Source organism: Anopheles nili, chromosome 2, assembly GCF_943737925.1.
Source record: "Anopheles nili chromosome 2, idAnoNiliSN_F5_01, whole genome shotgun sequence".
NCBI classification, from domain to species: Eukaryota; Metazoa; Arthropoda; class Insecta; order Diptera; family Culicidae; genus Anopheles; species Anopheles nili.
Window position 1 is genome coordinate 42448021 of NC_071291.1, and position 27730 is coordinate 42475750.

A 27730-nucleotide genomic window follows, 5' to 3' on the forward strand; every position below is an offset into this window, starting at 1 on the left:
CGGCCAGGAGTAAGAAATTAAAACTTATTATCAGCGCCTAATTACGCCAGCCCACCAGGGCGAGGAGAGATGCAAAAATTTGGAATATCATTAATCAAAGTTCTGTCCAAAAAAGGGTCCCGCGCACCGGGCGTGGGCGGGAAAAACTTAAAATTATCCCCCAACGCTGAAAGCGCGGTGCGAAAAGTTGAAGCGAAACAACAATAACAACGTCACCGATCGAGCAGCCACCACGCGGAGCAGATGCCCATGGGACGCGAACATCCGACATCCGGTGGGGCACCGGAAGCCTGGCAGAAGTTGACACCTAAAAACCGGACCCAGTGTTGCCCGTGGAAACGCCAACGCAAACAACAAGCAGGGTGAGGAGGCACCGGGTAGCAACAAAAAAACACAGTAAAACTTCGTTCTGATAAAGTATCGCCGTAATCAAGCAAATTAAAATGTAAATGAAGAGCCCGAGCCGTAAGTTTTCCACCGGTTCCGTGAACGGTGGCCAGTGCCGGTGTGGGATGGTTGTAGGTGGCACGGCAGCGCTTCGATGGCATCCATTTGACTAATTAAAAAAATGCGAGAAGAAAGCAAAAATGTACCTCCCAGTGACGGTGATGCACCAATGCAAGCCCAATGCACACAGCCGCAGGCGCAGCCTTGTGCAATGGGAAAGTTCAAGAGCGTGCGCTGAAACGACGAGAAACAATAAACCTCATCCCGGCGGGCGCGAGCCGTCGTTTGATTCATGGCGGTGCTTCAAAAATGTTCCGCCACTAATGCCCGACGTAATTGAGTGGAATCTTCAATGAACGCAGCGTTGTTGGCGCGGTAGTTGGTCGCATTGCAAACGCATAGTTTAGGTATAGAAATGTGCGTAAACTTAAAGCAAAGAAATTGAAGCTAAATTAATGAACTTGGATTGTTATAGGGGCATTATTTGCTTTGCTTTCATACTCGTCTCGGGTTGATGTACAATACTGCACTAGAGTTACTGAGTTGTCCTTTCAACTGAAACGACACTTTTACGGTGGAAAAGATGATCTTCGTAGCGAAACATGTTGCATTTAGTTTTCCATTAAAGACTTGCGACTAAATGAAACAAAGAAACTAAAAGTATTGCAGTGAAGTTAAGCCGTTCTGCTTACAAACGCTTAGATATTGCAAGCAATCCAAAGCATGCACTTCAATAAGCCGGGTATCCGGTTCTGCTTAACTTGGGACGTATTCAAGTCGTGAGCAATACTATCATAAAGCTTATAAAAAGGTATCATTGACTAACATGCACTTTTGCTGTAGCTATTCATGCCTATGAGGTTTCATTCAAATTTGAATTCAGTACATTTGGAGCGATGTGACGTTAAGAATTCCTCAATTCCTCGTTGAAGAGTTAAAGCGTAATACAAAATGGCTATTAGCACATGCATATTACACAAATCGAGTCTACACAGCTATCTTATTTAGTGAGCTGTACTGTTTATTAGCCATAAATAGTTCCAAGTACTGCGGATCATATTAGCCACAAAAAATCATAATACAGCTTGTTGTTGTTTAACAAATATCGAGAATATTTGCACATATGCACAGAAATTCAAATCAAACGAAACTCGAATGTGGTGAAATATGTTTCCGAACGAACCCGCTTTTACGTCGCTATTCCTTTGTATATTTACAAAAGCAGTTGAATTACATCTCACAGTTTCCCAGCCTTCCAATAGGCATTGTTTGAAGTTGTTTCTACCAATTAGATAGCATTTTCAGCAATGCAAGCTTGATTGAATTTAATTCAGTAGGTGGCTCAAATCATATGACTCGTTTATCAGTATCCACGGAGTTCGTTCCAATAGTTTATCGCTCTCCCAGTTTGAATCGTGATTCGGAATCAGCATCAATAGGATGTTTGGATTATTAAGGAAGATTTCGTTCCCTCTGCCACTCTATTGAATAACATCATTATATGCATTAATCCAATAAAATGGCCAACATTCCAGAATTATTTTACCTTTCTCGACGATGAGATAAATTGCGCCGTACCTTCCATTGTTTTGTCTAGTTTTTGTTTATGGAACCAAATTGACTATTTCCTTGTTGTTCTCGGCGTATCATCTGATGAACACGGATAAGTCGGGTTTGAAGATACCAACAAGCGTTCCACAATATTGCTAGAACGTGAACCTGAGCGGCTGTCAATGCGTGGGCGCTATAAAACAGTTTTCTACATAACAATAAAGCACGCAATTCTCCGGTCTCATTTGCAACACACGCCCGGTGCGCAAAATCCCATTTACAACCAATCCTTCTGGTGGTTAGGCAAATCAAAAACCACAACGCCTTCGTGTGCTTCGTGCGGTTGCAAGGAATCGTCCCCACTGGTCGCGGACGTCCATCATCTGCTACACTCACGCTCTCTCACACACTCACGAAAGCATCCTTCTTGGGAGTGTTGGGGGCAAAAGAAAGAAAAAAACCCTCCATCCAAGCACACCGAATAGTCGGAAAAACGGCCAAGGGGGTCCATTTTTTTATCTGCTGAGCGAGCGATTTCGAAAGGACCGCGGGCTCCCACTCGTGTATGGGGCTTCGATGCCGTTTTATGGATACGCGAGTCCTTGCAGCCTTTTGGGACTGCCTGTTGGGGGCCTGGAAAATGGAACAAAAACCACCATCATACTTACGTTGTGATACCAGGCCAGTTTGTACGGTTTCGGGTTCGATTGGATGTGGCAGTCGAAGTAGATGTCGTCGCCCTCCTTGATGTCGTCCGGGTTAAGGGATGAACCCATCTTGAGCGTCACGATCGGCATGTCTGTGAAGGAAAGCAAAAAAACGGGTACAAAATGACGGTGCGTCTTTGATGGCTTTTGGCTGGAGGCAAAATAAAACCACCGAAGAGTTGCATTTCACCTCCTTCCCGAGTCCATGATGGAAAACAAAAAAACAGCGAAAAAAATCAAATATCTATAACAAACACCTCAGTCCAGCCAAAAGTCACGAGTCTGCAAAGATTCGAATTCGACGCCACCATCAGAAAACTACTCCCCACTGTTTCGCGAACTAGTTGTAAAAATCATCCGGTAATCAAGGCACCAAGGTTGTTCGTAAGGTACAATCTTACCAGTAAGTCCACTTCTCGCTTAATCTGCCACTTCACTATCGAATGCCTGAAACCTCCTTTCAGGCGAAAGACACCACCGATCGGACGCAATGGATGCAAATGGTGGATGGTCGTTTTTTCCACCGAAGTCAGTGAGTCTGCTGCTCAAACCCGTAGCCTACGCAGCATGTCAGTGATGGCTTTTATTACAGCGCCCATTCGCGTACCGAGGGTTTCCTGGCCGCCGGATCTAGCAGGCCATAAGGAGACAAGTTTTACGGGCTACTTGTCGTTGGCGCTCGTATCGCTTGTGTTCGGCTGTCGTTGTGTATGTGTGTGTTTGTGTGCGCTTCTTTCGATGCTGTTGCCATTCGTATTTATTTACGACCCACCTCAGTAGGCGAACTCTCACCTCGTCGCAAACCCATGCAATCGAAGACCGAAGACCTTCGGAAGGATCGCCAGCCCAGAAGGAGTCTGGTTCTGCAAGTCCGCTGGGGTTAAGTGGCGGGAAGCCGAACGAAACGGAAGTTAAAAAGATACTCGACGCTGGAGAGAAGACTTCTCGAAAGGACAATTTCAAGTGTCTGCTTTTTATCATTTCACGGTTGCATAAACACGGCGAGCACGAAACATAAATAGCAGAGCAACATGCTTGGGGAGAAAAACAACAAAAAAACCCCTACCCAAACACACACACACACAAGCACTGGGGTAGTGATAAAAATGGAGAACTTGAACGAATGGCATAAAAAAAAAGAATAAAGGAGAAAAAAGACCCTCACCCACCCACACACACAGGCAAAAAAGAAAGATGGCAAACAAAGCAACATTGCAAAAAAAATGGCCGCTTCCTCCTTCGATGGAAATGGCAACTTTTCCGAGTGGGAGTGGGTGTGGGAAGCCCAAGCGAAATAAGTTAATTTCCCGCTTTATGCTACAGTATTTATTAGATTTCGGGCTTCCATTCGCGATTTTGGTAGACGGCTCGCCCCGGGGGGTCGTTTCCGATGGCCGATTTATATGGTTGCGTCTCAATTAGGCCATCCCATTGGGGTGGGTTTTAAGGGCACCGCACCGCGAATAGTGATGATGGCGTCTTAGTTGGAGTTTAGCATTTATTGGCCGCAGTAAAAGCGCACACAGGAAGGTCTTTTTCGTTTAGTTTTTCGTTGGTTTTCTGCTTTCTGCCTCCAGCAAATGAGCGACCCGTTTTTATCGGCCCAGCGATCGAAACGAAGGAAAGCGAATAAAACTGATAGGATGTTGTTCTTGGGCTGTAAATGAAATTCAATTTCCTCTGGCCTGGGCTCTGGGAGGGGGTTGTTTCCCGCGCATTTTACGGTGCCTCGTCTTGCCGGCTCAATTGATTCATTCCCGCGGATGCGTCCATCTCGGCCCGACTCAATCAGGGGCCACGGGGAGATGAACATAATTTTTTTGTTTTTCGCTTCTTTTGTTGATTTGCTCATTTTTCGCTCTCTCTCTCTCTTCTCGACGTGCACGGGGGTCTTGCACGGTAGTAAGACTCGAGCACTCAGCGTGCAGTGCAGTGGGGTGGTTGAAACGAGGCCCACCCCCGCTATAAACGGGGAGTTTTCCAACGGTTCGGAAAATCCCTGCCCATGGGTCCATCGACTCTAGGCATCGGATGAAGCAATTTTCCATTTAAATGTTTGAATGGATTTTCTTCCGCGCTCGTAAAGCTATCCTCCCACCACCCGTACCGGTGAAGGCGTACTGTACGTCCAGGGCTACTTACAATGCACCACCAGTCGCCACTTGTCCTCGATTGCGCTGTCCGGGATGAGCGGGTTCTCGGCCCGGCAAGTCAAATATTTGCCATCGTCGTCCACCGTCGGCGTGTACGATATAACGCTGAGCGATTGGTTGCCGTTGTCGGAAAACTGCGAATGGAAGAGAGAGAAAAAAAAAGAAACAGAATGGTAGAAGGAAGAGAAGAAGAAGGAGAAAAAGCTCGTGAAAGTGAGGCCATTCGAGTGTTGTTTCGCTCTTCACCCAGCCACCTAGCCGAGGCCCGGGAAAGCCGGGAAAATATAAGAAACATTATACATTGCAATCACGTTCCGGCGGGTACTTCGGGTTCCATTACTGCTGCAAAACCGGGCTGACACGATCTTCGACTCTATTTATACTTTGTATTGGATCAAGCTGCAACTAAGTGTGGCCACCCTGGGTGTGTGTGTGTGTGGCAATGGAGGCGCGACCGTCAGCAGTTTTTCCTTGCTTCTGCTGCAGTGCGCTTACGTCATAATGGGAATGAGCATATAAATTCGCTTGTCAACGAACGGTCTGATTCATTTACTTTCGCCAATTGCATACACCCAGGGGAGCCGGCATTTCTTTTGTGTATTGTAATAAATGTTTTATCAAACCCCACCACCCATCGAACAAGTAAGAGTCCGAAAAAAAAGCCTAACCTTCACGTGGCAGATAACACCATCGAGCACTTGAACTAACGATATAAACTAGGCTATTTTGATTTAAATCCTAACGTCAAACCGCGCGTGTGGAATGTCATTTTCCCGACCTCACAGCGGCCAGCGTTGTTGCGATAATGAATATTAGCCGCCGGTCTTGTAGCCGAAAAAAAGGTATAATCAACCTTGCATTTACCGCGTTTCCTGCGCACCAAATTGTGCAATGATTTATTTCACGTGCACGGCACCGGATCGAGCAAATAGCGGCTATAATGATGCCCAATAATATACGCATGCTTAATCACGTGCGCACGCAATACTCACACAGGCCACCGGTGCAAACAATATCAGCCGCGGGTCCCGAAACATTGTTAAGAGGGGGTGGCCAACAGGACCGTCCCCAAAAACACAAAAACCAGCAGCATCCCAAACGCACGATGATGCCACGGCCAAAACAGCAAACCCACTCGCAGCGCCTGATAATGGCTATCGAGAAATTGTTGATGAATAATTAATGCCGATTGGTTTCGCTAATTATTTCCTCCATTCCGTTGGCCACTGGGCGGTTTCGAAATCACGCACCGTCCGTAATTATCGCGTACAATTATCGTGTGCGAGAAAATGCCATCCGACACCGGTGCGTGGCCGTTGTGGGGTTTGATTTAAAATTAATATTTACCAATTTCTATTTACCGGCACGGTGCGGAAACTCGCGCGACGTTTGTCCCTTTTTCCAGCATCCCGGGAGGGCATTTTTCCTTCAATTATCACATCAAAAGGCACGCCACAAAACCGAGCCAGGGTCAACGTTGTAGTGCGGTTTCGTACGAAATGTCCTTCAAAAAGCAATTCCCTCAAAACACTTCAGCAACCACGGGAGCTGTAGTTCGAATGGTGGACATGTTCGTGTGCCCTCAAAAGCTCACGCTTTGGTCTTTCTGATTCAACCGTTCTGATTCGTACCGTTTGCTAGCCAAAAACCCGATCGTTCAAACTGCAAACCCACCGTCATACTTACATTCTTCGTCATCCGCTTCAACATCCGAGTGCCTTTCCACCACGAAATGACCGCCTCTGGGCGCGACCCGGAACTCTTGCATTCGATCTCGTACCGCTTGTCCGCGGAGACGAACTTCTCCTTGGCCATGATGTGTACGGCCACCGGTTTGACTGCGGTTTCGGACGGTGAAAGAAGATGAACCAGAGCGTTAGTTGGCCAACACGCCGAATGCATCCCATCGTGTGCCATACTTACGGTTAACGTCCAGCACAACCACCTTGTTGTTGGGCGGCGTCAGGTTGGTATTACTCGCGACACACATGAGCCGTGCGTCCAGATGCTGCCGACCGATGTTTGGGTAGGACAGATGATTGACCGTCGTCCCGTCCGGGCGCGTTTCGAACGACTCATCGATGACGCTGTTGTCCAGGTACCAGGTAACGTTCGGTCGCGGTCGTCCTGTGGCAAGGAGGACATTGGGAAACATTGATCACCCCGGTTCGGGTGGTGAACGATCGATCAAACCCATCACCGTGTGACTTACCTCCTTTCACCTCGCATATCAGCGCGATATCGCTGCCCTCGCTGTACGGTTCGACCGTGTTGGCCTTTTCCCGGCGCCGCGAATCATAGATAATGGGTCGATCCGGTGGCACTGTGAAACGAACATCGGATGGGATGGATGGGATGAAATTCGTGGCCCCGTTTGGCGTCCTGTGACCACCTGCGGTCCTGCGACCGGAAGGGCCTTTATTGGGTTCCGAGTTCCCATTTTTCGGGTGAGAAAATCGGAGGAACATCGTGCTCGTGGGGGAGTTTGGTTCGAGTTTATGGCAAGCAATAAAACCGGTGATGGCGTAAAGTATCGCCGTTCGTTTACACCGGATGGCCACTTCGCTATGGCAGCGAAACGGGCCGTGGATTCCATTGGTTTGATTTAATGCCATAACCTCCCGTTGTGGGGATGGAAATGATAATTAGCGAGATGAGCGAAGGCCCGGGTGTTTCGTTATGTTTTTGCTATTGCTGCCGTACGTTAATCACGAATTTAATTTAAAGTGCAACGGTGTTACGATGCTCGGATGAAGCAGGTTAAGAGATTTGATGGACAAAATTGAGCATAAAGAAAAGTTGGTCAAGGGGTTTAGGAAGCTTTTGTGCAGTTTTGTTTGAAATAATCACCATGCAGGATATGGACCTGGTGTTGAAATGGAAAGCATCTCAAAACAAAGCCCTCATTGAGCTTAGCATTTTGTATAGGTTTATAGCGATTGAACTTATTTCCATGATTTTGATTATAGGAAAACGAGAAAAAGCCTCAACTTTCCTTCACAAAACATATATGACAGATAACAAAGAAAACAAAACAAGAAAAGGTAGTGACGAGCCATCCATCGGCTCGTTGAAAGAGCCTAAGTTGGGGCCTAAGTAGTTTAACAAAAGCAGACATCTTTTACAAAACCGAACGTTGCAAGTTGCTATGAAAAATACCAAAGCACCATCCACGTCCAATTACTTCAATTACGCGCTTGCAGCATAATGGGAAAACACGTGGCACGCTACATTCACTTCTCGTCGCAACATCACAGGGAAACAATGCGCTCATAAGTTCATAAGCACGTGATTAACGTAACAACGGACAACCCGTTCCTGCCCTAAAACGGATGGCTCGCCCAGCCCGATGGAGACGCCCAGTAACCCGCACGTACCTATGACGGTGAAGTTAATTTTGAGATTCCTCGTGGGCGAGTTGCGAAAGTCCACCCGGCACCGGTACATGCCCTCATCCGACAGCTTAATCTCGTCGACCAGCAGCTGTGCCGGGTGGGTGGTGGCCCGAAAGAAGGCCCGCTTGCCGAAGTACTTCTCGGAGGAGGAAAGCCGAGCCTGGGCCACCTGGCGGCCGCGCACGTCGAAGTTGTAGAGCGGTTCGTTGTCGTCCTCCTTGAACCACAGCACCATGTACACGGCATCGTCCCGCTCGAGCGGCGTTATGTCGCAGGGCAGGCTGGCCTGCTTGCCCAGCACTCCACTGACGGTCGTGATGGGAACTGAAAGCGAGAAAAGAGTGGAACGGGTCGAAAACCCTGGCGTTATTCGGGGCCCATAAAGTGGTTAATTTGATTGAGCGACACAAAGCGACCTGGGGGAGGGCAAATCCCTTCCGAGGGGTTCTCTTCGATCGAGCAGTGATACGTGTCCTGTTCTTGGGAACTAGATAACGTCCCAACGTCCGCTTATCAGCGTTGTGTCAATAACTTTAATTTCCCGTACGATGATTTTATCGCCTCGAAAGTGCGCCACGATTTACGAACCCCCTCGATGTGCTGGCCATTCAAAAGGACGACAAAGCTTCATGGGCTCGGTGTGGAGCCAAGGAAACCCCAAAACCGGTGAAGCTCGGTGAATCTGGAGGCCGGTTGATGGCTTTTCCGGCCACTAACCCACTGCTTCCGTTCCGGGTTTGAAAGGACTCCGGGAGCCATTCAGCCCGCACCTGATAAGCCGATAGCTATGTATGTGTGTTTGTGGCTTAAGACCAGATGGGGTAACTCTCTGAGAAAAGGGGGTGAAAGTAGAGAAAGGCTTCGTGAAAATGGCTGCACATGAAACAAATTTTCCCACACGGCGAAACGGCTCATTTGGGTGACTAATTTCTACACGCTTCTACCCGACTCGACGGTGTCGATGTTTTTTTTTTCCCGCAACCCCTTTCGGGATGGGGTGTACGCTTTCGAGCAGATAATTTTCATTCACTTTTCCTCCCCCACCGACCGGGAGCAGATTGCACGGATTGCGTTTCCAACCGTTTGAACTTTATTTTATTACACTTCATTGTTATTGCTATGGCGCCCTCACGTCATAGCACCGGCCCACCCACACGTCCAACCGCTGATAAAGCGACCATCATCAATTCATAAACGCCACCTGTGCCAAACGAACGGCAAACGATGGTGCTGCTGCTGCTGCTGCTGCAAGCACCCTTCGATCCGTACCGAGACTGAGAGTTCGTTTATTTATTCCCAACCGACGACCCTTTTCCAGCTGGTGGTGCGAAGGCACGGGGGTGAGGTTTGCAATTTTACATCCCTTTTCCGGTTTCTGCACCACCACGCGACAAGCTCGACAAGCTCACCACGGATGCTGTTGACCCGACGCAAATGAGGTGGTGGCTTTTGCAGCAAGAAAAATGACCCGTTTTTTTGCGTTTTTGCTTCCGGGACTAGGTTATTGTTCGATGGAAATGCCGGCAGAAAACACCACTCGAGCGTAGCTCGGCAACAGCTGATGGCGTTGATTCGTTCTTTCTAGAAGTGGGGAACATTTTGCGCCCTTTCCGGAAATGCAATTAGTGTGCGCGCGCGCGCTCGATCGTTTCGATCGGTGTTTCGCTCATGTCGAAAGATTCGTCAGTTTCGCGCTTCAAAAATGCACATGGAAAATAAGCGCACCCCCAAGCGCGCCAAGTGCTCTCGGAAATAGGAATGGCCAATTTTCACTTCCAACACGACTTTCCGTGAATGGGCGTAAGCAAAAACGTTTGCATTTTCCGCTCGGAACGTTTTGCAACGGAAACCTGGTGTAATAGAAAAGGGGTTTTGCTATTAGTTGCTAACCAGTCGCTTACAGTCGGAGTCGTTCAGTCACTCGATCGGACATATTACTTACGGCAGAAGGTTTTGATCGTCCTGGAAAGGGGTCGGCACAGTCCGTCCCGCGGACCCGAGAGATAATTTGTGTTGGCCTTATGAAGAACCAATTATAACGATTTAAGATTATTTTCTCTATCTATTATAATTGCTGGTTGTACGTAATTTGAACCTCGGTTCGACTACATTATTTCAAAGCAGAAATAAAAACCACATTTTGTTGAAATATAAACCAGTCAAAGTGTTAATTTGTAGTTGTGCTGTATCATTCATTCTGCCTCGTCTTATTCACATGTTTAAAGATTTGTTTCATATGGCCCACAGTTTCAGGCTAATTTTAACTGTCCGGCTCTTTTGATAAAAACTGTGCCAACTCCTGGTACAGGCGATCGCTGGAAATCTAGAAGTGAGCTTCCATACTGGATTGTTACAGACTGTGAGGCCTTTCCTTGGGCAAAGGGACATTCAAAGCTCTTGAATTAAAAACACAATGTGATAAGTTTGTCTTCTGAAGCGCTTCTGTTCATTCAGCTCCAGATTGACGTTTTTTTACACTTAAACATTGGTTTGAAGCATTATTTAATAACATGGTTGACTTTGTATCTTCTTCTTCTTCTTCTTCTTCTTCTTCTTCTTTATAACTGACCCGCTCACAATTGAGCACGTCGTAATGTCATGGCCTACTTTGCTAAGCTCAGCCAAAGGCTTTCATAACTTTGAATTACTCGTTGGTGGAAATGTTACTCGGCTATCTGTCCGGTTGGTTACCTTGTTCTTGCAGATATATTGTTTTCCTCTGTCGGTCGGTTAGTGTGCCTTATTTAGTCCATTACTGCATTGATCATCTATTTTGTGCATTCTTTACTTGAGTGTGTGTCATTAAACTCGGGCGTTTAGCAGACATTCTACACTAGCTCCAAAACCCGGCGAACGGGTGAACATGCGCCACTCAATGTGGGTGGGCCTCTCTTGTTTTTTTTTATTTTCCCACCCACATTCGGTGTTGGGAGGAAAGCGAACGGAAATAAGGTCACGGGGGTTGTGTGTTTTTTTTTGTCTCTCTTCGCCGCGCACCGAAATCAAATTACAATTAGACGAATAATCATAACGGCACCAGTTTTCCGGCTTTCCCGTGAGCTCCTGCACTGTGGGTCCGTTTGATTTTCCCTTCGAGCGCTTTTTTCTGACTCGTAAGCCCGCTCGACCGTGCGCTCGTTAATCAATATTTACAAGGCCTCTCCCCGACCCACCCAGAAAAGGACTTCCGGCGAAGGCAAACTGTTCGGAGGAAATGCCGGAAAACCCCCCATTCGCAGGTAACAACGGCCTGACCACCTTTTCGGCGTTTGCCGGTGTGTTTGGACTCTCGCGCGCCCAGTCACCCAGCCGTCATCCCTCCCAACCGAACCGAAGGGTGAAAACTACGCCCGTATTTCCCGGAACGGCATCGAACAACCCGAGCACGTCCGCGGGCCCGTTTTTAATTGCCGGCTGCGCGACCGAGCCGTATTCGCGAAAAGAAATCAAACAAACCAGCAACGATGACGGCGTGAAGAATCGATGAACCTGATTATAGGGCCCCCAGCCATCCATCCATCCATCCGGAGGATGTCGTGGGCGGTGGTGACCTTGCCTTCCCTTGAGCCCTTATTCTTTAGGCGGCTCTTCAGCTCTCGTTCGCCGGTTCGCTTAATTAATGGGACCGAATGATTTGTGTGAGTGTGGGGGATTTTCTTCTTTTACCCTTCTCGAGGCCCACCCGAGTGGTGTTTCGGTTTTTTTTCTTCTCACTTGGTTCTTTTCACTTCCTCCACAGCCACCATAAATCAAACAGAACGCTGTCCGTGGAACGAATCGACCCAGGCCCGATTGTCGAATTGAGACCCCACTCCAGGCCAGCCGTGATTCAATCGACCTCGGATCGAGAGGCCACACCAATCGATTGATTTCGATTCGTCATTAATTTGCTGCCGCGTCGCTTTGCGGTCGCCCAAACCGCCCGGTTTCGCGATGGGAATTTTTCCGCTCGTTAATAGCGCAAAAAAAAAGAGGAACGAAAAGAGATGAGACAGAATAGTCCCTTGTTTGGGCGGGGACCCATCATTGCGGTTGCGAAATGTGTGAAATATTTAAACCCACACGCCGTTGGGGGGCGGCGATCAAATATTAAACCCACCACGAGGCCGGTTTTCCCGGCAGCTTGGTTTCGAGGGTTTTTTTGCCACACACCGCGATGCCAAATGTCTTAACCTTTATCAAGTTTAATCCATTGCCCGATCAAGCGCACTTTCGCTGCGAGTTTTCCAACGCTGGGAACGGGAAAATGGTTGAGGTGGGTGGTGGTGAGAACTCGTCCAAAATGAACTCAACCTCCCGAAAGGCTCGTACTCGTCGACGCTCGGAAAGGGGCGAACTTTGTTCAACCGGCCAACATCGATAGCTGCCGGTGATTTTCTCCGTCTGCGCCTGTGAAAATGCCCGTGGCCACCTCTTGGATATAGATATATATATTTTTTTTATCTCTTACCCCGAATTTCCCAGCTCGCCCTTCGGGAGCCTGTCGAAAAGTTTTCCCTCCAGCCCAGCGAGAGTGAAAGAAAAAATAGCTTTCCCGAGGGCAAAGAGCGTACGAAGCGCCGAGGTCCCGTGGAAAAGAAAAGCGACGTCCGAGTGAACAAGCCCGTTGAAACGGTCGACGATTTCCGAGCAAAACCTCCCGTTGTCCAGATCCCTGCCACCAGCCCAAGGAGCCGGGAAAAAAGGGGTGCAAAATTTATTGATCGTGCGGACACATAATCTCGCTCGACCGGCGGAAAAGCGCCACCGGCATTGCTGTTGGCACGTCGTTCGTTCGACTTTAGGAGGCGGTGAGTTTGGATAGTGGGAAAATTGGGGGCTTTTCCACCCAACCCCACGTTTTTCACGAAAAGTGGATTTGCTACAGCTGCTCCGGGTGCAGCCGCACCGTATCGATATCCTGCGCTAAAAGGCAGGATCCCGGTCCTTGCTGAGGCCAGTGTGTGTGTGTGGGTAAAACTGCTCCGAAGGGATGGCCACGGGACGATGGAGGACCCAAACACACCGTACCGGATGCGGTCTATTCTGGTTCGTTTTCTGTTCCACTCCGAGCGAGCGAATCCTTGCGCCCGGAATCGATCGATTGGCCGCATTTAGGAGCCGCAACATCCCAAACCGGGCGCTAACAAACGTCAGGTCAGCCTGCCAAGAAGCAGGACAAACCACTCCGCCTCGATTCTCGGACTCGAACCACCCACAGGCTTTGACGCCAGCTTGCTCACGTACTCAAGATGGCGACAATTTGCGAATCGCCGCAACCGAAACCGAAACCCGTGGGTGCTTTTGTACAGCACAATGCAATGGACTCGTACACGATTGTGTATCCTTTTTGTGGGGGGAGGATGAATTTTCCGGGTTGGGATAAAACACCCGGTACGGGTTACAAGCGATCGCGATTTACAACGCACTGTTGCGCGCGTTGCGGTTTGATTGTGGGCGGGAAATTCGATCGTCAGTGAAGCGTTTCACCATGAGAATCGAAGCGGATCTGACCGAACACTTGCTGGCCAAAAATGTGCACCAGAAACACGCGATAAGCTCGTGGGGTTTTTTGGTAAAGCTTGTTCGCATTCATGATACGATCTTTACCACACTCGATTGAGGGTCGAACGCTTGATTGGCCGCCTAGCAAGTTGCCTTACGAGCCAAGCGTTTTTTTGTAAAACAAACTCCACAGAATGCCACGATTCAAGCGTTTCTTGCTTATACGTCATAGCTTCGGTTGCTTCTTCTGCTTCTTCTGTGTGACACGACCTACTTTGCTATGCTTAGAGACAAGGCTTTCATGACTTTTAATTACTCGTACGCTGAACAGTCAGTCCTGCGTACGGGAGTTTCGGCTGCACCAGCTCTAATTCTTCACGTTCTACGTTTGTGATGAATTTTTGGCTGTCTTTACGTTCATTCGTGTTTCTGTTTGGTAATAAATTTGATATTTAGCTGTTTTAAATGTACAAAAAATGCATTTTAAAATCAAGCGTTTTTTCCGGCACCCAAAAATGGGCGACATGGCGTTATCGATAATTTGCCGTCACCCATTTGTTTCCAACAAGTTTATCAACTTGCTCCCTACAAAGAGCAGCGTGGCGTACTTTGGAGCTGCAATGGTGGTTGAATGAAAGAGGATTTTATGACACGAAAAATTGCTTTAAATCTACTTATACTTTGTTAGTGAAATCACGCTTCCTGCGACAATATTTGCGCTTCATTATGTGTGGCCAAACAAGCAAATGTAATTAATTCTGGCTTCGGTTTTACACCCGCTCCCACACACACAGCCCACCAATCCTCTTTAAAGCGTTTCGATAGTTGCTTTGGTCTCATAAAACGAACCACAATCCCTCGGATGAATGCGTGCATTCTGCCCTACGCTCGATTGTTTGGCCCTACGCATTCCACTCAAATAGAACGCTGAAAATCATCCTAACAACAACAAACACACACTCGCACACACATGTCCTGCAAAGCGTTCTAGTTTCTTTTTTTTGTCCCATACAAACAATAACACCTTCCTGCCGGTCAGTTAGCCTCCGGGGAGGGGTTAAACAGTTAAAAATAATCTATTGTTTACCCTTGCTGCATACGAGTTGGCAGCATTTGATGAATTTGAAAAAAAGCAACCTCCCTCCCCCGCACACACACAAAACCCCCCTCATCGAGTTCGACCACCGGGGGCTTGCGGGTTAATAGACAAACAAAAACCGGAAGCAATGCCAACTTTCAACAGTGCTATGGTCATTTTACGTTGACGCAATCCCTCCTGGTGGGGTCACTCCGCAAACGAGTGGGTGGATGGATGGGTGCAGACGAAAAAAAACACACACACACACCCGGCACGTACCTGGCCAACCCAGGGGAAAGCTCATTTACATTCAATTCGCAAACCCCCACGCCGTACCGTTTTTCCCAGCAGAAGTGGTGGTGGGTGGTGAGCCGAACTTCCGCCCTTGGTGTCCTGTGACCTGCCCTGTCCGTTGTTGAGTCATTCATCCCCAAAACCACCCACCACCCCCTTTAGCAAGGGCTGGAAAGACTCCCTTCACCACCACCCGATTGCCATTCGCGACGGGCAGGGTATGAATTTGAGCTTTTGAATAATTAATCGACCGCCCGGTCGTGATGCAACCACCCTCCAGGCGCGACTACAACCCTCCAACCCCCCTCCCCCCACCCACTGGTGCACGACGTGCAGCCGGAACCATAATCTCTGGCGAACAATCTAGTGGCGTGGCGTGGCGTGGGGGGGTGGTTTTTCCGACCATGCAAGGGGGTTGGTAGCGGTATTCATGATTTCTGTACCATCCACCAGGGTGAGATAGAGGAGCGGAGCAAAAAGGGCAGACCAGCGAGCGCTATCCGAGTGCATACGATAAGCACGGCCGTAAAATGGGAGCGTGTTGCTCCTTCGCAACAGAACATTGTGTGGGAGAGAGAGCAGGGGTTTGAGCGAGGGGGGAAGGGGGCAGATGCATGGCCGTATCCCCGGAGAGGGCCGGGTTGAAAAGGGCTCGAGTGAAGACGGCACCACACACACACAAATACACCCGTACACATTTACCCGCGGGTCGGAAAAACTAAAGCAAAAGGGCTGCAAGGGTTGGAGCGGCAATGGGGGCGTTTAAAAAGCTTTCGCAACAACAACAACAACAACCAGCAGAGAAGAAGAAGAAGAAGAAGGAAAAAAAAACATCCAGCCCGCCGAACCACCCCGCTGCTAAAGTTTAGTTTAGTTTTTGTGTCCCTCGGCTCACGCTCGTGCCGCACCACTCCATTTTGGAAAATGTCCCACTTTTCGGTGGGTTGGGAGGAGGCTGGGAGCGTGGAGGGAAGGACGCTTTTAATTTTCCGTAAAACGACAACGGCCCCACCCCCCGCCACCACCCCACGGGGGGCTCCATTTGATGGGGGTATGGCGCACAGAAATGAGACCGCACACAAACACACACACAAGCACAAGCCGGTGTCAGTGGCTTTTCGGGGGCGAAAGCATCCGAGAGAAAAGAGAGGATCGCCGCGAAGCACACGCCTGCCGAAAGTAAAAAACAAGACACAAACAAGCCACCGGAACAGCCCAGTGGCGCGGTGTGGCAAGAAAAAGGACGAAAAAAAAAGAAAAGTAGGGAAAAACCCTCCTCATGAACCTTGCGTGCGCGCGGGTGAACAACAGCGATGAAAGCGATGAAATGAAGCAAAAAAAATAGATAAATGGTGCGTGAGGTGAGAGGCAGGGAGGGTTTGAAAAAAGGAAAACAAGAAGAAGAAGATGCAGAAGCAGGACGAAAAAAAAAGGATCACCTCAACACGTCGACATGAATAAAAGTCATGTAGCGCGGCCACAAAACCGGAATGTGTTTGGCCCGCCGCTTGGTGGGCGAAAAATTCGCCGGAAGTTTATTTTAGCCCCCCTCTCCCCTCCTCCGGAAGCCACCCTCCTCCCTCCCACTTCGCCCCTTCATACCTTCCTGCCCCTAGGCATGGGTAAGGTACATGCGAAAAGTGATCCGCGCGACAGCACGGTTGGTTGCATTTTCAGCCAAACCGGGCTTCATTCGCCACAACACGGGCGACATTCCGTCACATTTCCGGTGAGAGAGAGAGAGAGAGAGAGAGAGATAGAGTGAGAGAGAGAGTGAGAAGGGAGTACCACGTTGGGCAGACGAGGGGCCAACCCAAAACCCCTCGGCACGTAATAGCTTATGAAGATGATTAATAAAATCCATTACAGCAATTTATAGAGAGATAAGATTTTTCTCATTCGCCCAGTGAACCTTGGCGGCTTTACGGAGCATTTTTTTCCGCTGCATTGAGCTTGTTTGCAGCAGTGTTTACAATTAGGCGTTTTTTCATTAGCTGAGCGAAGTGCAAGCGGTTCTGGTTGTGGACACTCCGTGAGGGCTCCGTTGTTTCACTCGTTCGTTTCGCCTGCCAGCGTTGGGTTGTTTGCTCGCAACTTTGGGGCGCTCGAGCGGGTAGAGCGAGTGTTTCGGTCAAGTGGCCCGGAGTGTGTCTCCGATCAAGAGCCACCGATAAGGGGTCACCCGTGGGGGTGGTTAGAATGGGTTTCCATCGGAGGGAAATTTTTCATCCTTCAAAACTCCCATCAAAACCATCCGCCCCGGATGACGGCGACGACCCGAATATTCTTGCAACGAGGGCCACTTTCCCCTTTTCAGTGTGGGAGGATAAATCCATCGAGGGGGTGGCGAAATGCTGGCCCTCCCTAGCACCTCCTGGCACGTTAATGAGTTGGCTTTAACGAACGCATCGGCGGTTACCTGAGATTTAGTGCACTTTTCTTTTTTGTTTCCTCTTCATTCGGTTCCTTTTTCCAAACACCGTTACGTGAGAAAACGAGGGAGGTTATGTTTCCACGAAGCCGAAGGACATATATTTTTTTTCCCACCCCCACTCACCGAGGGCTTAGCTAACCCCCTTTTGGGTTGTTGAAAGCCAACGAACACCAGGCTTTAAGGAAGGAGCAGCCGTTTTGGGGAGTTTTCATTTCAGCCGCTTTTCGCTCGCACGTTCGAAAATCAATTACTCGTGCAAATCTAGCACGCGTTGGGGAAATACACGCACACACACACGCACGCACACAACCGAAGGCAACTCTCCGGCAACCGAAGCGGCAATAAACAATTAGGAAACGTTTCTTAACCAAACCCTTTGGGCTTTTTTCACATCAAACGAGCTATCGCAACGAACAAGCGCCAGGTTCGTGCAGTTCCCACGCAAGGACCTCCGGAAGGGGAACAGAAGAAAAAAAAATGGTGGAGAAGGAGCAAAAAAAATACACATCCCTCCCAAAAACAGTACATTACACAGGGAACCTTTTTTGTCCTCCCCACCATCGTTTCGCGGTCATCAATTAAGCCGTGTCTTATCAGATGGTGTGGCCCTTGGGAACGGCGTTTTGTTGGCAGGCCAATAAAATCTTTCACCAGAATTGGAAGATGGCCCCCCCGTTTCGAGGCAGGACCCCTTTTTAAGGGGGGTATGCTAATTAATGCTGCATAAATTAAGATGCGCCCGGTCCGATAAGTAATTACACCTTTGTAACCGTGAGCCGGGACGCCACGCGAGCCCAGGCCCAGCCTTTGGCGGTGTTGAGTCCTTCGAGCCAAGGAAAGGACCCAAGGAAAGTCAAACCGCTCGCAACGCTTCCCGAAGTAACCGTTTTCGATTATCGAACGCACAAACGAGCGGGAGAGTTGTTGTGTTTTTGGCCATCCATCTCTGCTTTTCGATCCTCTGCTCTTGGTTGCTTTGAAATGGGGGGAGGTTTTTGTGAACATTTTTGTGCTTCCGTGAGGCGTCCAGCCCAGAATGTGACCCACGGTGGTCACCCCAAAACCGAACCCGCCAGCTGTGTGACAACGCCAACGAATATGTTGCAATTTTTATTCGCTTTTATTTCTCACCCGCCGCTCTTATTATTTATCGCACATCGTGCGCCCATTCATGGGTTGTTTTTTTTTTTCAAAAGCACGCCATTTTAACACGACATGTACGTGTGCGAATGTTTTCCCGGGGATGTTGTTTTTCTTTCTGTTTTTCCGAGCCCTTTTGCAGGCTCCACCAGACCGAAACCGTTTGCGGTGGTGGCTTGATTTGTCCCGTTTTCACACGGCGTGGAAAGCAAAAAAAATGACTCGACCGCCCATCGCCGAGTGGGTGGTTGGGTGGCTGATTTTATGGTACGTCTTCTTCGGTGTCTTTTCGCTTCATTTCGTACCATCGCCGCCCAAGGGAAAAGAACGTTCTGACAAGGATCGGAACAAGCAACCGCCAGGGGGCAAAGCAGCGAGAAAGCACATGAGAGGAAGAAGACGAAGAAATGAAAAAACTTGAAACGAAAATCCTCCCACACACATGTACAGCGAGCTGGTCGGCCGTTTCGGAACAGGGAATCGGATGATGGGAAAAGATGAGCCCACTGGGTGTAGGTGATAAAACGGCGTAAAGCAGCAAAGAGAGAGTGAAGCATACAAGCGAAAAAGGCACACATGATAGAGCTGGAAAAGTGGGTTGCAAAAAAAGAAAGCACACACACACACACATATCGTGCGCTCGAAAGCCAGCTCGAGGGCAACCGGAAGCTTCTGCTTGCCGTTTGTGAGCTGACAACTCGGAACGCCCATTCCACCCGGGCCAGGATTTATCTGTGCACCGGAGTTGTAACGCTCGTCGAGCCGTCGGCATATGTTACCGCTTACGATGCGCTCGGTCGTAATCCGGTTGGCGGAAGTTAGTTGCCTGGAACCACGCGTGGAGTTGCTAAGCCCGCGATAAGGCACATACTTGCTCATAAACACCGCCCAATTAGCTCATTGTCTAGCGCGCGAGATGGTTTATTTTGTCCGCTTGGTCTTTGGTCTTATGCGTTTGTCCGGTCTCGGTGGACGTGTGACGGGAAGATGTCCTTTTTGCTGTGTGTGTGTGGGGTTGTTTGGACCGTTTTCCAGGCGGGTTTGTCACCTGCATGTGCTGGAGTTGTGAGATCTTGGTGTGATTATTTTGATGCAGTTTTTGGTGGGAATTTTCCGCTAGGCTTATGCTGTCGGATGTCCTTAATGCACCTCTTTTCTTTTATAAGGCGTAACAAGGCACCATCAGGCACGGATGGTTTGCCTCGAGCATACAACATCTTCACGATTCACGTGGAAAGAGGAACGTTTTTGAACAGAAAACCCAAGAAGAGTCCTTGAGCTTTAGGTGTAATGATACCAAACACTTCACGGTAAACGTTCAACTAAAAAGGATAATACAGTTAGCGAATTGATGTGGTTTTTCCTCACGAAAAAAGGTCCTTTTATCCAGCCCGTCGAACAGTTTGTTCAAATCGCTTGAATTAACACACTTTTCAGAATCGTAAAACAGTCGTCGTCCCCATGATCAACGGAAACCTTTCTCTGTCGCTTCCGGCTTATATCTGAGCCCTTCCTAAGAACTCCTTCAGGGAGACCCAGAGAGAGTCACGCCACCCGGTCGGCAATTTCCGGCTATTTCTGAAGCAAATCCATCCCGTTCCTCCATCCAATGGAGTGGGCGTTGTCGCGCGAAAGTCAAAAGACGCATAAATCACTCCCCATTCATGGGACGGCGAAATAAAGTCTAATTTATTTATGGTTTACTTTCTTCATTTAGCACGCTGGTTGTGCGAGAGAGAGAGAGAGAGAGAGAGAGAGAGAGAGAGAGAGCAAAAGTAAAGCTCAACTTAACCGCACTAGACGTCAGAAGGTGACAAAGCCGGTCAAAGTTACCCCGTCTCGTGGTGCCAAGGGTCCTTTGTGCCCGTCAGGATTTGAATCCTGCTCTAGGGCATTCGGAGCCAAGGCAGGTGAACTAGCTTAGCTGGTAAGCTGGAATATAAATCTTCCATTAACGAAAAATGAATGTTTGTATATATATGTATAATTAATTTGTCGCTTTGCTCTCGCATCATTCGAACACAAACCAGTAGGTATCTCAACTTCCACTAAGAATGAAAAATGGTCCTTTTTCTCATTTCTTAAAGAAACTTGCTCTATTATGAACCTCGAATTTTCAATTCATAGAAACTAAGCATGGATAAGGCAGAACGATAGGAGCCTTCAAATTTAGAAAAAGAGCGTAAAAATTCATCTATGATTTTTATTTTGCCTCATTTTCAGGAGAACAAAAATCAGTAAAACTACATAAAATGTTGAATATTCAAACTAACTGATGGATTCCGTTTAAACCTTTTATGTTTCCATGAAATGTATAATTATCATTGTATGATTTGTTACAGTTATTCGCAAAGACCGAACACCGACAAGAATGAAATCGGGCAAATTTGCTACTTCTTTAAAAAAACTCCTATCGCAGACTCACCTTAAGAAAGTGAAAAAAACCCCGGGACGCTGAGTGAGCGAATTAGAACACCGACTACTTGCACCGGATTGCACCTGCCTCCGGAGATTGCCTTCGCACCCAGCACGAAAGGATGCATCGTCGAAGGACGGCCCAAGCTGTTCCGCTGGCCGGGAGAAAGTAATTTGCAATCGGCAGACAACTCGCTGCGACTCGCTGCCCGCTACCAGAAGCACACCATCGGAAAAAGGAGGAAATCGTTCAAAAGTGCTTTTTCTCGCATTGCAAATCAGGATAAATATTTCAACGTCACAAAGTTGTTGGAACGCGCGCCAAAGCGGCAGCATAAGCATAAGCCGCCAAAGTGTGCCATCAGCAAAACGACCGACCTCCGAAGACGTCGGCACGTGGTTCATTCTCCTCGGCTGAGGGCTGCAAAACTTTCTGCGCTCAGCATCGCTCAGCACAAGCAGGCAAGCAGCCCTTTTCACAAATCTCGCTTTGCCATGGCTCGAAGGCGAATGTATTGTTTTCACCCGAGCCCGGCTTAATTCAACGGAAAACGATGGCTTTTCCTGCCGGCAAGACGCACGCCCTACGCGGCTCGTTGCAAACGCCAGACACGTACCCTTGTCAAACAACTCCATCGTTGAGCACCTCAGTTCTGGGACCCCCGTGTCTGGGTTGGTTCCGTTTTTGCCAACGAGAATGACAACGATCTCCTCCGGGCGTGGGGCGAGAATTGATTTCTCCCTGCAGTGGCAGTAGCAAAAGCCACCCCTCGAGGGGGTTTCACAAGGAAAAACGCCACCCAGCATCTCAGCATTCTTACGATACGGCCACAACAACGATACGGCCAATAAACCGGCTCTTGTGGTAAGGATGCACGCGTCCAAAGAGAAACCCTACGCAAACTTAATTAAGAGGAGTACCAGTCCGTCCGTACGCATCCGAAACGAATCACTTTTGTGCTGCTCTTCGCTCGAAAAGGCGCGCGTCCGAAACCCCGAAGGTGGACCCCAATTGCAAGGACCTCACGCGTTCGCGTTGCTTGACTAGACAAATAGAAGCACCAGTTCCACTGGGAAGACAAAACACGCTTTTAACACGCTTCTTTCACCGGGTTTGGGGCCACAGCAACAAACAAACGAAGCATGGGGTGATTTATTATGCAGTCTGCAATTAACATGTTAAGAGAATTAGGATATATTATTCATCGGCCAAAGCACCCGAACCGGCTGGGCAAGACGTTCGATCGCTCCATTAGCCCAACCTGGTCGGGATGCCACCTGATCGGCAGGTGGTCGGATGGTGCCGAATGAATAATGGCAAACGCGGCTGAAGGTGCAGCTGAGGGCTGAGACCGTGTGACATTGTGCAACGAGTGGTGTGCCTTCGAGCGAAGGGTGGCTTTTCCGGTGTTCATGATTGATCGGTGCCGAGAGCACCGATGGGATGGTGGATTTGACAGCAAATGCATCGGGAGTTCTCGGTTCTCGGGAACCACGAGCTAAAATCGAAACCCCTGGTGGTAGGAATTTCATTTCATTTCGGAAACATTGCACAATTTGGCTTGGCGTTCGTACGCAACATTTATCAAACGCGCGCCAGTAGAAGTTTACGCGAAAAGGTGCATAACCACTTTGCCTTCAATCAATGCTGCCAATTTCACGCAAAACCGATGGTTTAGTTTGATTTCATTGCAAACATTCCTTTCCCAAGCCAGTCGCCAGTTAGGTTGGGCGTAATGAAGATTCCGTGGAATTGTTGCCCCGTGGAAACTCTCTCGCTGGTTGGAAAACCCGTGCACCAGCCGTGAGCAATTGGATTGGCAATGCAGGCGAAGCAGCGCGTAAAATAAACATCCTTCATGGCAGCTGGCCCTAGCACTGGCCCGGCCCGGCACTAGCGAGAATCAGCATCTAATCCCGGCCGGCCGACGAATTTGCCATACTTCCGGGCGATAAATTCCCTGGCGCGCGGACGCGCGTGTGGCCATCAAATATTGATCCAAAATCCAAAATCTCGGCACGCGCTCGCATGGAAAATGGGTGGCCTTTCGAGGGTTCGCAAAGTCGCCGGAACTCCTTCGACGTCTCGCTTCTCAGCATGTCCGTGGGCCGATGGCAAAAACCCAGCACCCATCCGTGGTGTGCGTTTATTTACCGGCGCAAACAAACGCGTCCGCGGATCGTGTCGGAAAGTTGTCTACACCCCTTGGGGGCGCGTAAACTTTACCGTTTGCCATCGCAGGTCACAACCGTCGTGGTGCGAGAATTAATCCCTAATTGTATACAAACAGACACGCGCGCGACCACCACAAACCCAAACGCGCAAGCCAACACAGCTGCGGATGACGCACGAAAGGGTTACAGCCTGTGCAGAGTTGGAATTTAAATTGGAAATAACCGTGCGCGAGTGCACGGAAAAGTCCAACCAACACCGAATTATCTCCGCGAAGTGCATCGCGTACGGATTCCTGGAACCGCAGCACCACAGTGGTGTGTGTGTGTTTGTTGGGAAAGTCACCAGTGCACTCTATTTGACAGCTCATTAGCGCGCCGGTCCGAGAAAAAGCCATGCAGGTGTACAGTGTCTGGTGGGCATGGAAAAAAAACTATCGAAAAACACAGACACAAACACACACACTGCACCCACGCTTCCGGAAGGGTTTTATGGCACCGAGATCAAACAGTTTCTGAAAATGAGTGAGGTAGAAACATACGAATTTCAACCGAGTCCTATTCTCTCGGTACATCCACAGGGTGACACGGACTCGAAACTGGCACACTTGGATGTAAAACTTTGCTGTCGGTTCGCGTCGGCATGGTGACGTTAATCAAAGCGTAGTTCTGCGGCTTTGCCCACGTGGCGGTTTTAGAAATGTTTTCTTTTTCGACCGAGAAAGCAACGGTTCCGAGTGTGGCTCTAATTTACATCGCTTCACCGGTGGAACCGAAAATCAAATTTAGCGACCCTTGACGAGCGTTGCCAGGTGAGCGTGAGTTTCCTTGGCAGTTTCCGGCAAACAGGACAGCAGGTGGTTGGTCCTTTTGCGTGGCAAAATCTCTGCTGCACCGGTGCAAAGGACACCCACCCACTTAGTAACCGGGTGCACCATCGCGTTTTCCGGGCAACGTGAAGTTTCCGCGCCAATGATTGCAATATCACGCTAACCGACGGTGGATTCTCGAAATATGTCGCCCGAGGAAATCAAAACCCCTCATGGTGGCATTTAAAAGTAGGTCCCACACGCGAGACGGAATTCTTGGCGTACTTTTCCCCAGTTCACGCGTTGTTTGTTGGTATCTTAGTGTTGGGTGCCTTTTTTCTTATGTTCAGTTTGTCCCCGATTCCATCTTTGTTCTTTTGTTTTGACGCGTATGAACGCCCGCACTGGGTCGAAGCAATGCAACAAACAACAAAAAAAGCAGAACGAAACACCGGCAAAACGCGATCAAAAGGCCACCCAACCGGCACCCAGTCTGGCCATATCTGGCGGGTTGAGATCAAACATTTCTCTCCCATAAATAACCCCACCACCAAACACTTTGTGCGTTGTCCTTGGCGTCGTCGCGGGCATCATCACGCTCGACTTTTTCCTCTACACTGAGCCACCTTTCAGCGAGCTCCAACGTGCCGTAAATAATAATACACCGAAGCAAACACCAGAAAAAAGCAGAAGAAATAACTAGAACCAAACCTGCCTGCAAACACACCGGGCTTCCGATCGTCACCTTCGCAAAGACAGCCGGGCCAAGAAGCCAAGAGGTGGAGAAAAACCAGAGGCCAAAAAATTACAACCCACCCAACCGGTGGGTGGTACTACAAAGTGGAAAGCTTCCGGAAAACAAGCAGCTAAATGTCAGCCAGTGCCGTGTTGCCAGCGACTGCTTGATTTATGTACACGTGCGCGTTTCTCGTCGGCTTCCCTCGGCGTGAGCATGTCCTTGCGTACTTGTGTCTCGATGTCGGTGTGTGGGTGTGTGTCTGTTTGCGGGTGTGTCCTTTATCGCAACCCGCTGATTCCGTTGATGTACGTGTGCGCGGCATTTTGTGACTCCCTTCGGGCCAGGTAGGCGTGAGTAAATCACGCAAACCTCTGCATCAACTTGCGGACTTTGCCACTGCCACATCCCTTCAGGCTACCTTTGGGACCCTTTCGGTGTCATAACGGATTAAACATGGCGCCTGAACGGGCGTGTTCCTTCGAGCTTTGGCTGGAGCGAGGTTCTCGTTCGATGAAAGCCGCTTACATTATTGATAAATCGCCCGTAATTACGAATGCCCACCGCACGGCCCGCGAATGGTGCCTCTCGTAGCCGTAATAACTCCATTGCGAGCCACGACGAAATCAAACCGCAAGTGCACGTTTATCTCCCGCGTGTACGACGGGGTTTTCGGTCTACTAATGGCTTCATCAGAGTCTCGGGATTTTCCCACGTCCATGGACGAATGATTGCTAATAGCATCCGCCATGATTTGACCGACGGTGGGTCCTCGATCACGCCCTGAGAGGTGTTTAAGGTCAGTCGAGCATCGTGGATGTGCTGCCAAGCCGCTTAAGAGCGAGCGCTTACATCATCCTCGAGCAGGAGATTGACGTTGATCTTCCACCTTCTGACCTTGGTCGAGGACGCTTCCGGAATGGCATAAGGAATTCCCTTTCGCTCTCGTTTCTAGTGCGATTGAAGCAGTCGAGATCGGATTGGTGAAGGGATTTCAATTAAAATGAGTCGCTGACAAACTTTGCGAACGAAAAGTGGCAAACTTTTGGATGCCTAACGCGGATTCCTCGTAAAGAGCAAACCGAGTACTGCCAAGAGCTTAAAGACAAAGCCCGTCCTGTTGGGGAAGAAGTTGGGCATTGTTTCTTGGTTTGGAATTTCGACGAATCCAACGCCACCGAGAGAGTATCGTGCATTTTCGTTGTTACTTGTGAAACAGTTGGTTTGTGAAAGCGTTCTCTTATTTGGCGATTTTCATTGCCAACTTGGAAACTTGCACCAAACTTTGAGGAAGTATTGCGATTCAAAGCAACTGATGTAACTGCGCATAATCGCATTATGCCAGCCGTCGAAAGAAGTTCAACGTCTAGACAATGATCTATTGGACGTGGCAGAACGTGATAAGAATCCTGCACTAAATAAGAAACATGCAGGTTTAAAGCCAAAACCGCATAAACCCTTCGCTTTGATTAAACTCTCCCCAACATCGCGTGATCCGGTGACTTACATCGTTGACCATGCTGTCATGCGGGTCTCGTTTATTCGATGATAGCTGTTCTGTTAACGGCATCAACGGCTTCTCAATCGGTCGTTTTTATCACACTCCCTCCCGGAAAACTCGCTCCAACAAACCAGTCAACTGATTGCCCAAAGATGTCAGTCGTTCCGGCGATGTTCTAAGCTGTTATCTCTGTTTGTGTTTCACTTCTAACCTTGTCGGGAACTTTTTTCGACCGCCCATCATCCCACTCGCCTGTCGATAAATCAAGCTTCAAGTTGGGCGGATTTTTCTCTCTCAACATTCTCCCCATTACTGTCCCTATCGCTCTGTGTGTGAGTATGTGTGTTTTCTCTCCTTTCTTTCACCAAAGATGTTTGTCCCGGACCTTTACCGGCCAGCTGATTGAGTAAAACTCCCTTTTTGGTTGTTTAAGCAGGATTCGAAACCTACTTCAGGTATTTTGGGTAAGCTTTTTTTTGGCTCTCCCTCCATTTCCAATGCACCATTTCCACGCTGGATCCTTATCCTATCGATCGCTATCCTAACGAAGGATCGCACCTTCCCAGAATAACCGGTTTCGTCACCGGCAGCACGAGCTCAACTGCGGCTGCTATTTTCGGACCAACGCTCGACTAACCGACCCCGATTGCGTCGGTCGACTTTTCCCCGCGTCGGTCGGTCGATTGCACTCGAGCGATCTCTAAACGACCAATTCAGCCGTCTTTCGTGCGCTGGGGGTAACACAATTAAATTCGTGGCGCTACACCGGACCGCTTAATCGACCGATTAAGTAACCGCATTTCTCGGGGTGTGTGTGTTTTTAGAGGGTGAAAAATCTCTTCAGTGTGGAAAACCGTTCGTTCGTCTGCCAGCAAATGACCGGTCGAGACAATTTGTCACCTCATAACGGGAGAAAATTGGCCGCTTTTGACTGCGAGCACAGCCATTTTTAAGCGGCGGTTGCATTACTTACTCGGTCGATCGAGCTCGTTGATTAGATCGTCCGTATCGGAGTAGGACGCATCGGCACCGGGGCATGCGACCATCGTGGCCAAAAGCGTCGTCAGGAAGCCCAGCGTCAGCCACCGAACGCCAGTCACGGATCGTCGGCCATCACTTCCGGTTGCCATCGTTGTCCTTGCTGGGCCGTCGTGGCCACCGAGCTGTCGTCCACTGTCCACTGTGTGTGTTACTGTCCACTTTTCACCACTCCACGTAGGGGCAAGGGCGGTCATAAGTTCCATTTTTTTTTATTCGCTTATGCTAAATCTGATATTGGTGATTGAAAGTCAGATAGTTAACTAAGAAAATTCCGAAATTGCTAGAAGTCTACATTTATATCTGTATCGAAGATACAAAGCTCCAAAGTCAAAAAAGCTTGCCAAAAAGCTCAATTTTCAGCGATTCAGTACCC

At 49.0% G+C, this 27730-nt stretch overlaps 1 protein-coding gene across 1 annotated transcript; it reads right to left on the reverse strand.

The window, feature by feature from the left end:
• Positions 1 to 212: 212 nt before the first annotated feature.
• Positions 213 to 27386, reverse strand: LOC128723297 (synaptogenesis protein syg-2-like). The gene is made up of 8 exons (XM_053817025.1): positions 27290 to 27386; positions 8236 to 8577; positions 7071 to 7181; positions 6782 to 6985; positions 6545 to 6696; positions 4848 to 4992; positions 2667 to 2797; positions 213 to 290 (listed from the first exon to the last, which is right to left on the reverse strand). Exons 1-8 carry the CDS (start codon positions 27360 to 27362, stop codon positions 213 to 215), a joined length of 1236 nt encoding a protein of 411 aa, XP_053673000.1. The 5' UTR covers positions 27363 to 27386.
• Between the last annotated feature and the right edge of the window lie 344 nt (positions 27387 to 27730).